This window comes from Cariama cristata, unplaced genomic scaffold (assembly GCF_000690535.1).
Source record: "Cariama cristata isolate BGI_N322 unplaced genomic scaffold, ASM69053v1 scaffold12512, whole genome shotgun sequence".
In the NCBI taxonomy this organism is placed as follows: domain Eukaryota; kingdom Metazoa; phylum Chordata; class Aves; order Cariamiformes; family Cariamidae; genus Cariama; species Cariama cristata.
Window position 1 is genome coordinate 8,971 of NW_009602168.1, and position 12,844 is coordinate 21,814.

At 40.8% G+C, this 12,844-nt stretch overlaps 1 protein-coding gene across 1 annotated transcript in view; it reads right to left on the minus strand.

Moving 5' to 3' along the window:
- Window positions 1–5,245: 5,245 nt before the first annotated feature.
- LOC104157343 (rho guanine nucleotide exchange factor 12-like) overlaps window positions 5,246–12,844 on the minus strand; it is a gene marked incomplete at its 5' end in the record, with an annotated part of 22,092 nt that continues 14,493 nt past the window's right edge. The window contains 8 exon segments of the mRNA XM_009694640.1: window positions 5,246–5,618; window positions 6,244–6,316; window positions 7,110–7,423; window positions 9,037–9,522; window positions 11,433–11,660; window positions 12,025–12,101; window positions 12,254–12,343; window positions 12,601–12,688. Coding sequence (XP_009692942.1) covers window positions 5,608–5,618; window positions 6,244–6,316; window positions 7,110–7,423; window positions 9,037–9,522; window positions 11,433–11,660; window positions 12,025–12,101; window positions 12,254–12,343; window positions 12,601–12,688 — 1,367 coding nt within the window.

Below are 12,844 nucleotides of genomic sequence, written 5' to 3' on the forward strand. Positions count from 1 at the left end.
CATTCTCAGCTTAGATCAAGTGGCAGATTTGTTTCTTTTCTTGTAGTTGATGTTGCTTGTAGTTGCTAATTCCCCCTCACTAGTCAACACTAAAGGGAAGAGGTAAGGACATTCTTCCCTGTACAATAAAGACTGTATTTGGCAAGGAATCAAACACCACCATCCTTTAAAAGGCAGCTCCCAAACAAGCACTCTTCTGCTGTTACTTTATTTCGTGAGCTTTCTTTTGCCCTGGTTTAGCATGATACTCATTATATTACACACCGTACGCAGATACCCCAATTAGATTACAGCCGCCTTATAAGACTGCTGTTGACACCAACACAGAGAAGCAAAGAAGTACAAGTCCAGAAGGTGATAGGTGCAGAAGCATTTATTACTTACTGATGTGGAACTTCATTTTTTTCAGGAGGCACATTTGACTTTAGAATAAGACTAGATATTCACTAACTCACTCTGATCCGCAGAAATTTGGTCAAGGTACTTAAGCATCTGTGAAACTCTGAACCCGGTCCCTTCAATGTCAGAATTTTTAAGACTCGATTAAAATCTCTTGAGATTCAGTAGATTTGCCACCCCCCATGGGTGCTTTTCTTTTTTAAAGGATCATCTTGGGCACAGAGCTTTGGAGAAGACACACAAAATGAGATACACTGCTAGAAGCAGCTCTTTAAGCAGAGACTGCCGCATCCAGAAACATCCATTTCTTTCACTATTTATTCATGAGGTTAGGATGAGGAGGAGATGCGCGTGGTTAGAGTGAACTCATCAACTACAGCCAAAGTTGCTCAAGTGGCCCAAACATTTCCTCTGTAACTAGCAGGAGACAGCACAGTAGGAGGGGAAACAGCCAGTGCTTGGAACTACAGGACCCTTTTACCTCGACCAGACAATGAAAGCAGCATTTTCGCTCACTCTGGCAGTCAGCTGGGCACAGGCAGTGCCCACAGGAGAGCATCTCCACTGCGGCTGGCAGGAGGCTCTCGCTCTCTCTTCAAGGAAGAGTGACTGATCAATAAGAATTGCATTAAACTGGGAGAACTGGGGGTCCCACATTTACAACAGCACAACAGATTCTGAAAGGTCATTTGTACGAAATGAAAGCTTCCTTTGCCGATCAAGACAGTTTGTCCTGCCAAACGCTCCAGGCAATTAAAGCCAAACCACCCCCAAAAAATCCAGCAGACAAAACTTATTTCCTTTAAGCTTATTTAATGATATTTGAAACGCTTAAATTTTCTATTTCCCAGATCCTGAAAACAGATATTTTTTTTTAAGTGACCAATATTTAATTCCAGAAACATACAACCTTATCAGCTAAGTCATAAAAGAGCTATTTTACAAACATACATCTGGATAATTAGAACAATAAAGTCTTTTTAGACATTCAAACATGATCAGTAAAAATACAGGATTATTAATAAAGATTTTTGTGTATTTTTTAAAGAATACTTCCAGATTTTTTTCTTCTCTTTAAAGTAAATCTCTGTTAAGAGTACATGATTGTGTGTTGTACAAAGAAAATAAAAATATTCTAGTATGAAGAGAGCTCCACAAGACTTGATTCAAAATAAAACAGCAGTGTTTTGGCTGCAGTATCCCTTTTGCAGTACATCTGCTTGTCAGTTGGCACCTTTGGGGGAGGGGAGGGAATGAAGGGATTTCTTTGGGGAACAGAGAGAGAAAACAATACCGGATACCATCATGCACTGAGACTGTAATCAAGGGTCACCTGCTGAAGCATCAGACCCATCTTGTAATAACAGGGACAGTATCTGTAAATCAGAGTATCTAAGTTTTATGAAAACACTGGATATAGGCATAGTGCTGTCTGAAAGCTGACCAAAACCACCTACACTTCTTAGCTCTTGAGTTTCGCATTCCTCATCCTTCTTTCTGATCCCACCTATAAGATGTAAAAGAAATCTCCCCTGCCTACAGACAAGGCATGTTCAAGAAACCAGAGTGATCAAACACCACCTTAGCATTTGTTCTTCTACCCTTCTACAGGAGAAGGAAATTCCCCATTCCAGAAAGTACCCATCTGACTTTTTTGCTTGTCCATGAACTATATCCCATAAGAGCAGAAGTGAAATCACTTCTCAGAAGGATATGCAAGAATGGTTGCCATACTACATTGTTGTTCCCAAAATAAGAAACCCTTGCTCCTCTTGGTTTTGGGGAAGGAAAAAAACCAAACACTGGGCACGAGGGGCTGGGGCAAACAAACCAGAGAACATTGACCTGCTCTGCTATCCAGTCTGAATAAGGGAATGTATAATTAGTCAATCACCAACCAGGGGCAAATTAAAATGCTTCCTTACATTGGAAACTGGAATTTAAAAAAGGGTAATTCTTATGGCTTAAAGGGGGGGAAAAAGTGAGAATCCTGAATAGTGCATTTGAGTTCCAGCTTCTTCCACACAGCAAGACATGGCCTGAGGTCTGCCATACAGTAGATGTGCTAGAGAGGAAAAAGGAATCCCCCGTTATTTCAGGTTACTGTGCTCAGAAGATAATGGATCCCTGACCCCACCGGCATTTTTCTAGAGGAGTAATGCCCTATTTGTGAGGATGATCAATGAAGCATGAGAAGGCCAGCTGAAACAAAAAACAAACAGGACAGAGCACAGTGTGTCATTTACATTGCCCATAAAATTGGGTTCAAACAGGTTGGTCTTCTCTAACGTTCCTTAAAGCTCTCTGCAATCTCCTACTCTGGAGACCATCCATTTCATCTAGCACAAAAGGCTTCTCTGCCGTCGTCATTAGCCTCGCACAAAGCGTGGATGTTTCTTTTTATGTATCTTGATATGTGACAGGGACAGAACTGCACGTGACTTCTCAGTGGATTGTCCAAGGTCGCATTAAGGGATGGTGGAGAAAATTCCACTCCAGCAGCTCTGAAGGCAGAAATGTAAGGATGACATGGCAACATAAATCCCCTGCTTTCCCAGCTTTTTTACTGCTGCTACATCTATTAGAGATGGAACAATGTAGTGGTGGATGATGCTACAAAATGCTTATGCAAAGGTGAAAAAATCAGGGGCAGCATGGGCAGATTGCTCCCCCACGGCCCATCCAAACAGCTATATGCTTCTCATGCAGTATGTTGCTCATCCTGAACCTTGAAATTCATGCAACTTGGAGAAAACCAGAGAACCAAGGATTTTGTCTTCAGTCACAAGGAAAGAGTATTAAGCAACCAGGCCTTCACAGGTCCCATCTTTGCCGGTCTTCCAGCATACTCTTGAAAAGCCAGACTAAGCTCTAATAGAGTTCAGTGGCTAATTTTCAATCAACCATTGAAAGCTGGAAAGCTTTTAGACAGCTAAGTTACTAAGGTCATAGTAACTGCTCCTGTTTCTGAAGCATGTGGACCCAGTCAAGCATCATGCCAAACTGATAAAGGGGAGTTGGGGGGGAGAAAGGGCCTTAAACACCAAGTCTGGCTATAGCCCAGTTCTCTTTCCGGCAGGATCAGGTAAAAGATACCACATCAGCACGAGGCTGCATTCTAATTTGGGGGCTTATCACAGGAAGTCTAGATGTTTATAACCAAAGGAACCATATGGCTGAAGGTGAGGAGGGGAGATGCCACCCACGTGAGAATGGAAGTGCTCAGCTAATACTGCCGGTATACTCATACAGGTGCAACAGGACAGGCCTTGGTGGATCCCAAGGAAGAGGAAGCTCCTGCCAGCCTGGAAGAGAACACTTTGGCTTGTGTTGGCAGTGTAATGCTCCGCTGGTGAAAAATGATACTGTGTGCAATTGGCTCTTAAAGCAAGAAAAACTCCTCCCCACTCTATAAGGGCTCATGGCTCCAACTTTCACATCAGGCCCAAAATCATCTCTGCTCAACATCTGTCAATCTTGACTAACTTATGGCTTGCATATTTCTAACAGGAAGAACAAGAATTGTTTTTTTCCTACATGAGTAGACAAAGCACAGATCTGATTTCTTGCCAGTAGCTAAAGAGAAAACATTTGTTTTAAACGAGCAGGGAGTATGGTATTTATGCTGACCAAAGACAGATTCTCAGCAGTTCATGATGCACACAGTGATGCAAACAATGTTATAGCAGTTCTGACATGTTAATGGGATTTACAGGTTTGGCATGCCTTTCAGTTTGGGTTTGTTAAATAGTTTAAAACTTGGGAAGAGGGTGCAAAAGAGACTGCCTTACACACTTTCCACTAGCAGTCCTATTCATGGTGTCTGTGATACCTGGGACAGCTTGAATCACCCTATGCCAAGCAGACACTGTTGGCCCTAGGACCAACTTCAGAGCAGAGGCACAGCCAGCTTAGGCTGTCCCATGTTAGCTCTGCTGGTAGCCTGACATTTACCATCTTTTTTCCAGACTGGAACAAATTCCAACAGCAAAACCCACTAGAACAGGCCTAAGGAAGTACTAGAGAGCTGCTTCAGCCTTCTTTGTTTTGCACATCTCTGTTTCAGTGAGAATATATTGGCACAAATCAGTCTTAAAAAAAAAAAAAAAAAAGAAAAAACCCAACCAAAACCCAACCCAACCCCATCCCCCGCCCAAAAAACCCAAACCCACCCCAAGCCCTCAGCAAGACATACGTTCAGGTACTAAAACTTACTGGCCCTATAATCAGCAGTACCTGTGGCTAACTCAAATGGCAGCCCTTATTCATTCAGTAGTGAATCAGGGGCTTATCTGCCCCACATCTTTGAAACACTTCTGGGTTTGCATTTTTTCTTTTTGATCCAGAGAAGAGTTACAAAAGTGCTGCAGGTCCAAGTATTTTTATCACTTTACAAAGGAGACAATGATCAAAGCCAACAAAGTCAAGAAAAAAATTAAACCTATCTTTCTCCTCTCCCAGTCTAATTTTGCATGTCAACAAAGGAGACTCCTAATGGGAGAGGGGAAAAAGAAAATTTGCCCATCTCAAGTGCCTGGCTATTTAGTGCATGGAAAATTCTTGTTACACATGTGGTGGCACGAGCAGTTCCCATGCAATGGATGAATACAGATAGTTCCAGCCACAAGTCATCCTAACACCTTCATAAGTAGCTCTTTGCATGGCAGTTTGATTGCCAGCCGGGAGTGCAGAGTCCAGTCCAGTGAAGTAAAGATACACTGACACATAGGCACACCCTCTCCCCTCAGACCTGACCTTCGGTTCAGGAGCAGTGGCAGGCAGGGTGTCCTATATGCAGAGGGCTACAACTGTCACTACCCGATTAAAATAGAACAAAAAAGGCAGATTAAAAAATTAAAATGTGCTTTTGATACACGGAATGAAGTCAAATAAATACACTGATTTTTTTTTTTTAAATGTCTAAATACATTTTTATATCCTACACCCAAAGATCTGTACATTTGGTTTGGTTCTTCTGTTCTGAAAAATGAATTTCTGGTAGCAAGGAGAGGAGCAGAATAGAATAGACTCCCTCACTGACAAGATAGTGCAGATGCCCCACAGGTAAAGCAACCCATGCCCATTTTGCTAGAGTATGGTTCACGTCTGGATGGTCCAAACCCTCTTGTCTCAGAGTCCACAAGGAAGACAGTGGGTGCTGTGTCCTGATAGTCTTCATCCAATCTTCAGCTGCTCCTGAAAACATGACTAGCTTTTGTCTGAAGGAGGAAAAAAAAAAAAAGCAAGGGAAAAAAAAAAAAAAACAGTGGTGAGAGAAAGGGGAAATGTGATGAGAGATGAATGCCTAACATTTCTGAACAGTAGTACTAGCAGAGAACGCGTGTTATATAAGAGACAGCACACTCATTTAACCTTAAGACCTTTGTTAGTAATTCCAGCAACTACATCTCTAGCATGTCTAAGGCCAGTTTAAAGGGACCTACAGCAACCACTTTACACAGCACCAGAGACACCCCAGAGAAAGAAAAGACAGATGGTAATCATTTTATCTGTTCAAAAATCTTCCTTTGGGACTTTACATCAATCTAGCCTTCTTTGAAAGAGAAGTTGTACATTCTGAGATGTAGGTCTTCGGCAGGTAGGGGTGAGATAGCTTGCAAACAACCTTTTCAGAGGAAGGAACAAGCTCCTCTGCACGTGTGAGTCTCCATGGATTCAACTGACCTTTCCTGGAATCAGCACAGTCAGCCCTTTGAGAGCTGCTGAAGTAGGTGAAATCTTTTTCATGTGTGAGAAACATTAATAATTGACTTTGTGCTCTTTGTTTAATGTCTGAAGTTAACATGATATATGCTACTAATTGTAGACAGTCTCATTGCATACCTGAGTGCTCTCCTGTGGAGGCTGATCCAGCCAGCCCTTGGCGTCGGAGAATGGTGTAGTCTTCCTCAACCTCCTAAAAACCAAAAACAACCCCAACACTCAGGTAGCTCTTTCGCTATTTACCAAGTGAACAACAAGGGCTTCAAAAGGGAAAGGAGAAGTTTCACTACAGGCGAGTGGACTTGAATCACCCATGTTGCAGTGACCCACAATGGATCTCAACTCCTTTATCAGCATCTTTATCAGGCCTTCCATTTGCATGCAATATTCTACTTTCTTTTCAGATTTCAGTCAAATTAAAGGTTGGCTACTGACTTAACACATCGGTAGGTCTCATACATCAAGATGCTATAAAGCTTCTACAGCAATGGCTATTATGTATAGAGAATCCCCATTACATAAAAACAAAAATAATTTTAAATGTAGTGAGGTTGAAAACCTTGTTATTGGTCTACTGCAACTTAGCATGTTCATTTGACATTAGCAGCAGTATGCAACAGATTTGGTTAAGTCTTTTTATGTCAGAAATTCATATTCCTTAGGCCAGTGGCCCCTTCAAAACTCCACTGTTGCAGACTTGCATCAGTTTTGTCCTATCCCTCAGAAATCTCTCCAAATTCAAATCAAAGCAATACACACACCCGCTAGCTCTAGTAGAACTACTTGCCTTTCATAACCCACAACTTAATGCAAGGAAAACAGCACCAAGTTTTTTGCTTCAAAAGCTTCCAGAGATAAGAGCCAAAGACAAAAAAAAAAGGCATGGCTGCCTTTCTTTCCCGCTCAAAATTATTTTCAAGCTCTTTTCTAAAATAAAGTCTATGGAATATGAAAACCCTGATACTGCAAATAGAAACATACTATACCTTTAACTTTTCAAGGTCATCCTCTATCTTCTGAATATACTGCATCATCTGCACACGTGACTCTATAGAGAAGTGAGGGCTTGCTACAAATGAGCAGGACTCTTCCACCCCTCCCCAGCGCGAGGCCATCATCTCCTCAGCAAACGGGGAGTTTCCTCCATCTGACTGAGTGTCCCGTGGGGAAAGTGGCTGCTGCTGTGCAGAGTCCAAAGAAGTGCGGCCACCTGCAGTGCACTGGAGAACTAGAGATGATACCTCCTCATCTGTGGAGCTCTCCTGCACTGTTCCATATCCATCAAGGATCAAATAATTTCCTGTTAAGAGAACAGCTTTTTACTAACACCTCCAGCTCAGTAATCACCAAGAACCACTGAACTGTAGACAGTTTAAGCAGACTTTAAGAAAGATAAGTGGTGAGGGGCCCATCTCCTAAGATATTTTTAAATGGATTAGAAAAAGCATTTGTGAACACTACACAGAATAGTGATTATATCAGACTAGACTAGTTTGGTTCTGAATTGGGCTTCAGAGATCATGGCTGCTTTTTGGACTGCAGTTTGAGAATTATATGATTAGATGAGCTAATCACCTACCTTCCTGTTTTCCCAAAATCTGTGTTTCTATTACAATGCCTGAAAAACCTGCACTTACGCTAATGGCACCCAATAAATCAGACTGCTAGATTTCTAACCTCCACTTACTAGCTACGGTACTGAGGATGCTTTTAGATGGGTTAGCTTTAAAATTTAGCTTGCTGATGATGTGTTTAAAAGATAAAGCAATTATAGATAGAAATGCTTTCACAACCTGCACCTAGCAATAAGATTATATTAAATAATTTCTCTACAGTACTACAGCAAAGCTAGCATGTGGAGTCAGAATTGACTAAAAACAGGTCAATCTAATTTTGATGTCCCTGTACAGTTAAGAAAGTAAACAGCAACAGAGGTGACAAATAAATTAGATGCTTCAAGTTGTTGGCTCAGTTTTCATAATTTAAAATGTCTCAGTAACTCAGGGAAAGAAACACTATTTTCAATACGTATTTGGAAGGTAGCATTCAGACAGTCACAAATTGGCTTATTCACATTGATAGAATCCAATTTTTAAATAAAAGCATATTTATGGATAAGCAATTTCAAGACTAACAGTCATATAGAATCTACCTACTAGTAGCTACTTCTACTACGACACGCACATGAGATAAACCTCAACTTGTGTGCTAAATTCAGTGCAGTGTCACCATGCTGGCTGATCAAAATCACAGGACTTTTCAAACACAAAGTCCCATGAAAGTGCTCACAGCTGCTTAGAGCTAGTTTTTTGCTGAGTTAACAACTTTACAACCTTCTTGAAGGCTAGAATAGATAATCTTCAAGACGCTGCTCAGGTAAGTGCCAAATATACCATGTAGTAATAATAATAGAAATAACAAAAATAATAAGCTTTTAAGACCTTCAGACTGGGGTAAGGTCGCAGGACACAATTACAGTGCAAAGCTAAAGTTTCTTTTCTGCAGCTTGATCAGAAGAAGCCAACACAGTATCTACAAAATAGCATGAGTCATGGGGGCTCTGTGTGTACAGACTGAGGAACTGCTCTGCCTTCAGGGAAAACGCTTTCAAAAAACTCAACAGTCAGTTGAGAGATAAAGTGGCCCAGTGGCAAACCGATCAAGAGCTTGCATTGTGCCTGGTGTCTCTGTAATTACAGTCTGTCATAGTGTATTAACCTGACAGTATTTCAGCTTCTCTTTTCATAAAATAGAGAATTCATTAGACAGATGTTTGCACAGCCCTTTTCAGGGCTAAAATGACTGTCAAGGTCTGAGAGTTAACTTTAAATGTCCTATATCATATAAGCAAGAGAGGAAGTCTCCAATACTGAATCTAGACAATCATTCAATGAGTGAATGAAATATGCTCACCTGAGATCCGTATTTGCACATCCTCTTCCTCCTTCCTTTCCATTAGTTCACTTTCAGATGGATTTTCATCACTGTGAGCTTCTCGAGCATCAAAAAAATGCTCCCCGCTTTCATCAGCACCCACCCCTTCCAGCTCTGTGGCTGAGATCTCCAGGTTCATACTCATGTGGTCTATTGCTAAGTTACTACTTGATCTGGGGTCTCTCACTATCAGCTGCACGGCATCCCCTGAAGCTGGCAATTCAGCTGAAGTCCGGAGGCCATAACTAGCTGTAGACTCACTAGTTCCGGTTCTGGGAAGCATTCTGTCTGTTCCAGGCCGGTGAAATTTGTTGTTGTCAGAGTGCTGTAGCCCAGGCTCATTTCCACTCTCCGTTTGGGCTTCTTGAGAAACGGTCCTACACCTGGGAAAGCGTTGCCGGTCTTCAACGGTCCCCTTCTCAGAAAAGCCAAGCTGCTGTACCAACAATTGTTTCAGCAAGCCCACTGCAAGTAGAGATAACGTTCACAAGGCTTCACAGACCACAATCTCCCTAACAGTGACTAAACCAGATATTAAAGTCACCCTTTCAAAAAGGTGTAACTCATAGCAGCGAGCTGTCTCTTTGCTCTTGGTAGGAAAAACAGGGATAAAAATAAATATATAAGGTCTGAAGCCTTACTCCACATTTTACCTTACAAGCGAGAGCAAACATGTCAGTACAAGTTCCATCTTGCTTTGGGAAAAACAGAGAAATCATCTAATGAAATTATCCAGCAAGTGAGCTGGAGTGCAGGTGAGTGCCCAGGTTTTACCCACGCCCCCAAATGAACTAAAAACTATGGCCATAATAGGGGATTCCCACCTGAGAAACAACCATATTGAGAATATTCCACTCAACTTCGAAATGACAGATCAAAAAAATTGAAGGCATTTTCCCTAAAATTTCATGCAAATTTATGCTTGTTTGAACTTCAACCCACATTCCTTTAGTTCTCAAATTATCCTAACCAAACACTTCATAATAAAGGACATATTGTTCAAAACAAAAATATGATACTGTCAAGAGCATAAGAACACTGTTCATTCTCACCGTATAATGCCCACCATGTAACATCCAAGAAAAGCTATGATTTCATACAACAGAACAGTCACTCATCTAAGTGGAAGGCTCTTCTCAAAATGTGAGTGACCCAAGGCCGTTGTTAGAGGGCTGCTCTTTTAAGTCTGAATAGGCATGAGATGCTAGGTCACTAATACTGTCTTTACACACCCCGCAGACTAAGATTATCTTATTACTGGTCTCTGAAAACAATTACCAAGAACATCTGTACAGCATTCAGAATTAGAAAAGGACTTTGAATCCTACAATGAGAATCATAAATGGATCAAAAGATCTAAGATAAACTATTAGATTGCAGAGAACCGTCATTACTCATATAGACAGATGGAAGAGGGAATTTGGGCCAAGGATATGAACCCTCTGCATTTTGCTAAAAGCAAATGACCCACAGAAAGGCAATACAGACTATTCCCTCCAAGTACAATTGAGGGACTTGGTGTCCCCTTCAGAGTTGCCAAGAAAAGATATATGGACTAATGAATTCATTCAAATTTTAGGAAGTTATATTTAGGAATTGCACTGCTAGATCTGATCAAGTAAGTTGCATAGCCCTGCACTCTTCCTCTGAAAGGAGGCATACTGGAGAACAGAGGAAGTGATTACAAATCTTCTATAAACAATTTTCAAGTTTTTAAATATATATATATATATACACACACACATATATATACACACACAAGAATAATCTGTCCATCAGGAAAATTTCTTTTCAACACATACAAGTGTTGATCTAATTATATCTAACCACCTCCCAAGTCCTCAAAAAAACTGAGCCTAGATTTTGTCAAGCTCACATATATTCAATCTCATTTGCAGGATTTTACAAAAAAAATGCAAAATCATATTCTGCAACTCATGCAACCTCTTCTATTCTGCTTCAGTGCTATGAAAATAAGTCCACAGGCTAACTGCACTGTCTTTTAAAAAAACTGCTGACTAGCAATGGCACTGTACAGCACTGCACAAAGTTCTGCAATATAATTTTGTCATTAAAGCACTTCATGGACAGTAAGTAGCAATTCATTACCACCATCCTTTTATAGATGGGAAAACCAAAGAAAAACAATGAGATGCCTAAAGCCAAAGAAAGGGTCAGTATATGAATTCAGAACTTAAAATTTCTTGCTGTCAGACCCATTTTGTTTTGCTATGCTGTGATCTACAGCACAGAGAGAATTGGTATTTAATAGAAATGGGCTTTACATTTTATTTTAGCTTATTGATTTAGATGGTTGACCTAACAATTTCCATCTCCAAATCACATCCCACCAGACACTGACCACAGATACTTACAGTTCCTTAATGCATCCAATGCCCACTGCCCTTCTGATACTGAAGGTAAACTGGTGGTTGGGCGTTCATAGCACACAGAAGAATCTTTAAGCGTCAGGTCTGCCTGCTGCACTTTATCAAACTGTCTCTCTGACACAAGAAGACTTTCTACCTTGGACTTTTCAGACAGGACGGGCGAAGAAGACTGAGCATTTAGTATTAAGGGAGATTCGAGGCCCAAATCTTTATCTAGTAAACAGAAAACATACATTCAAGTTAAATACGATGATAAACTGCAGAAAATTCTGCTTCGCACAGAAATCTCTGAAAACACTAAAAAATACCATTCTTGAGCATGGGTTTGGTAAAAGATCAATTCTTTCCAGGGGAAAAAAGAATTTTCCAGCAATTTATAAAACCGATGGAAATAGTAAGAGGTACATTTCCAAGAAGTTCAGTATCACTTCTCTACGTGACTTGTAGAGAAAGCATTCCTTTCAAGAAAAATGTCAAAGTTATCAAAAGATGCCCAAGCCACAAGGAATATGGCTTGGCACATTTGTACTCCATGGAGCAAATCTACTCATACCATTTACCTAGACCACTGTTTTACCTGGACTTTGTAGACTACTGGCAGATATGTCATGTTGCTCTTTCAGCTTCTGCTGTTCCTCTTCTTCACGCTCTTCTCTGTGGGGAGGAAAGAATGAACACATTCGTTTAGTCACATATATCTGAATCGCTGCATGAGAATTTGTGCTTTGTCTGGCATTCTTTGAGCAGAAGAAGGGGTCCTGGAAAAAGAAAAAACAGTCCTTCTTCCTCCAACTACTTCTACTTACTCGCCAGGTCCTGACTGTGGTAATGGTATCACTCTTCTGGTACTCCCCATTTTTACAGTCCCCGCCATCTGAGCTATAAGGTCCTGCCATCTGCAGTAGAAACATCAAATAAAAATATGAAAGATGTGAAACACAATGAATATTTCTCCCTCTGCTTTTTATATGTTAGAAGAGACTATCCTTGGATACTTTCAACATAGGCCAACATAGCTACATTTTCAGCTAAGTTTAAAGAAGGAACTCAGGCAATTCATGGTGATCTGCACAGTTACTACAAGAAAGCAGATGTAAAAGATCTCTCAAGTACAACAAATCAAGCAGCAAATGGAGTTGAACCAATTACTTACACATTCTTTTCTGAAACAGTCTGTGCCACCAGTTCATAAATATGAGCGCCATTTTCTGACATGGAGATGACGAAGAAAGCTTTGTTATCTGAAGCAACACAGGGAGAGAAGAATTTAACTAGATGCCTTGTCCCACATAGCTTTCTGAAAATTCTTAAAACTGGGCATAACCCCAGCCAGAAGCAATGAAAGAAGAGTTCATGAGGTAACCCTCCAGTGCTGGAATATACAAACATTGATCTTT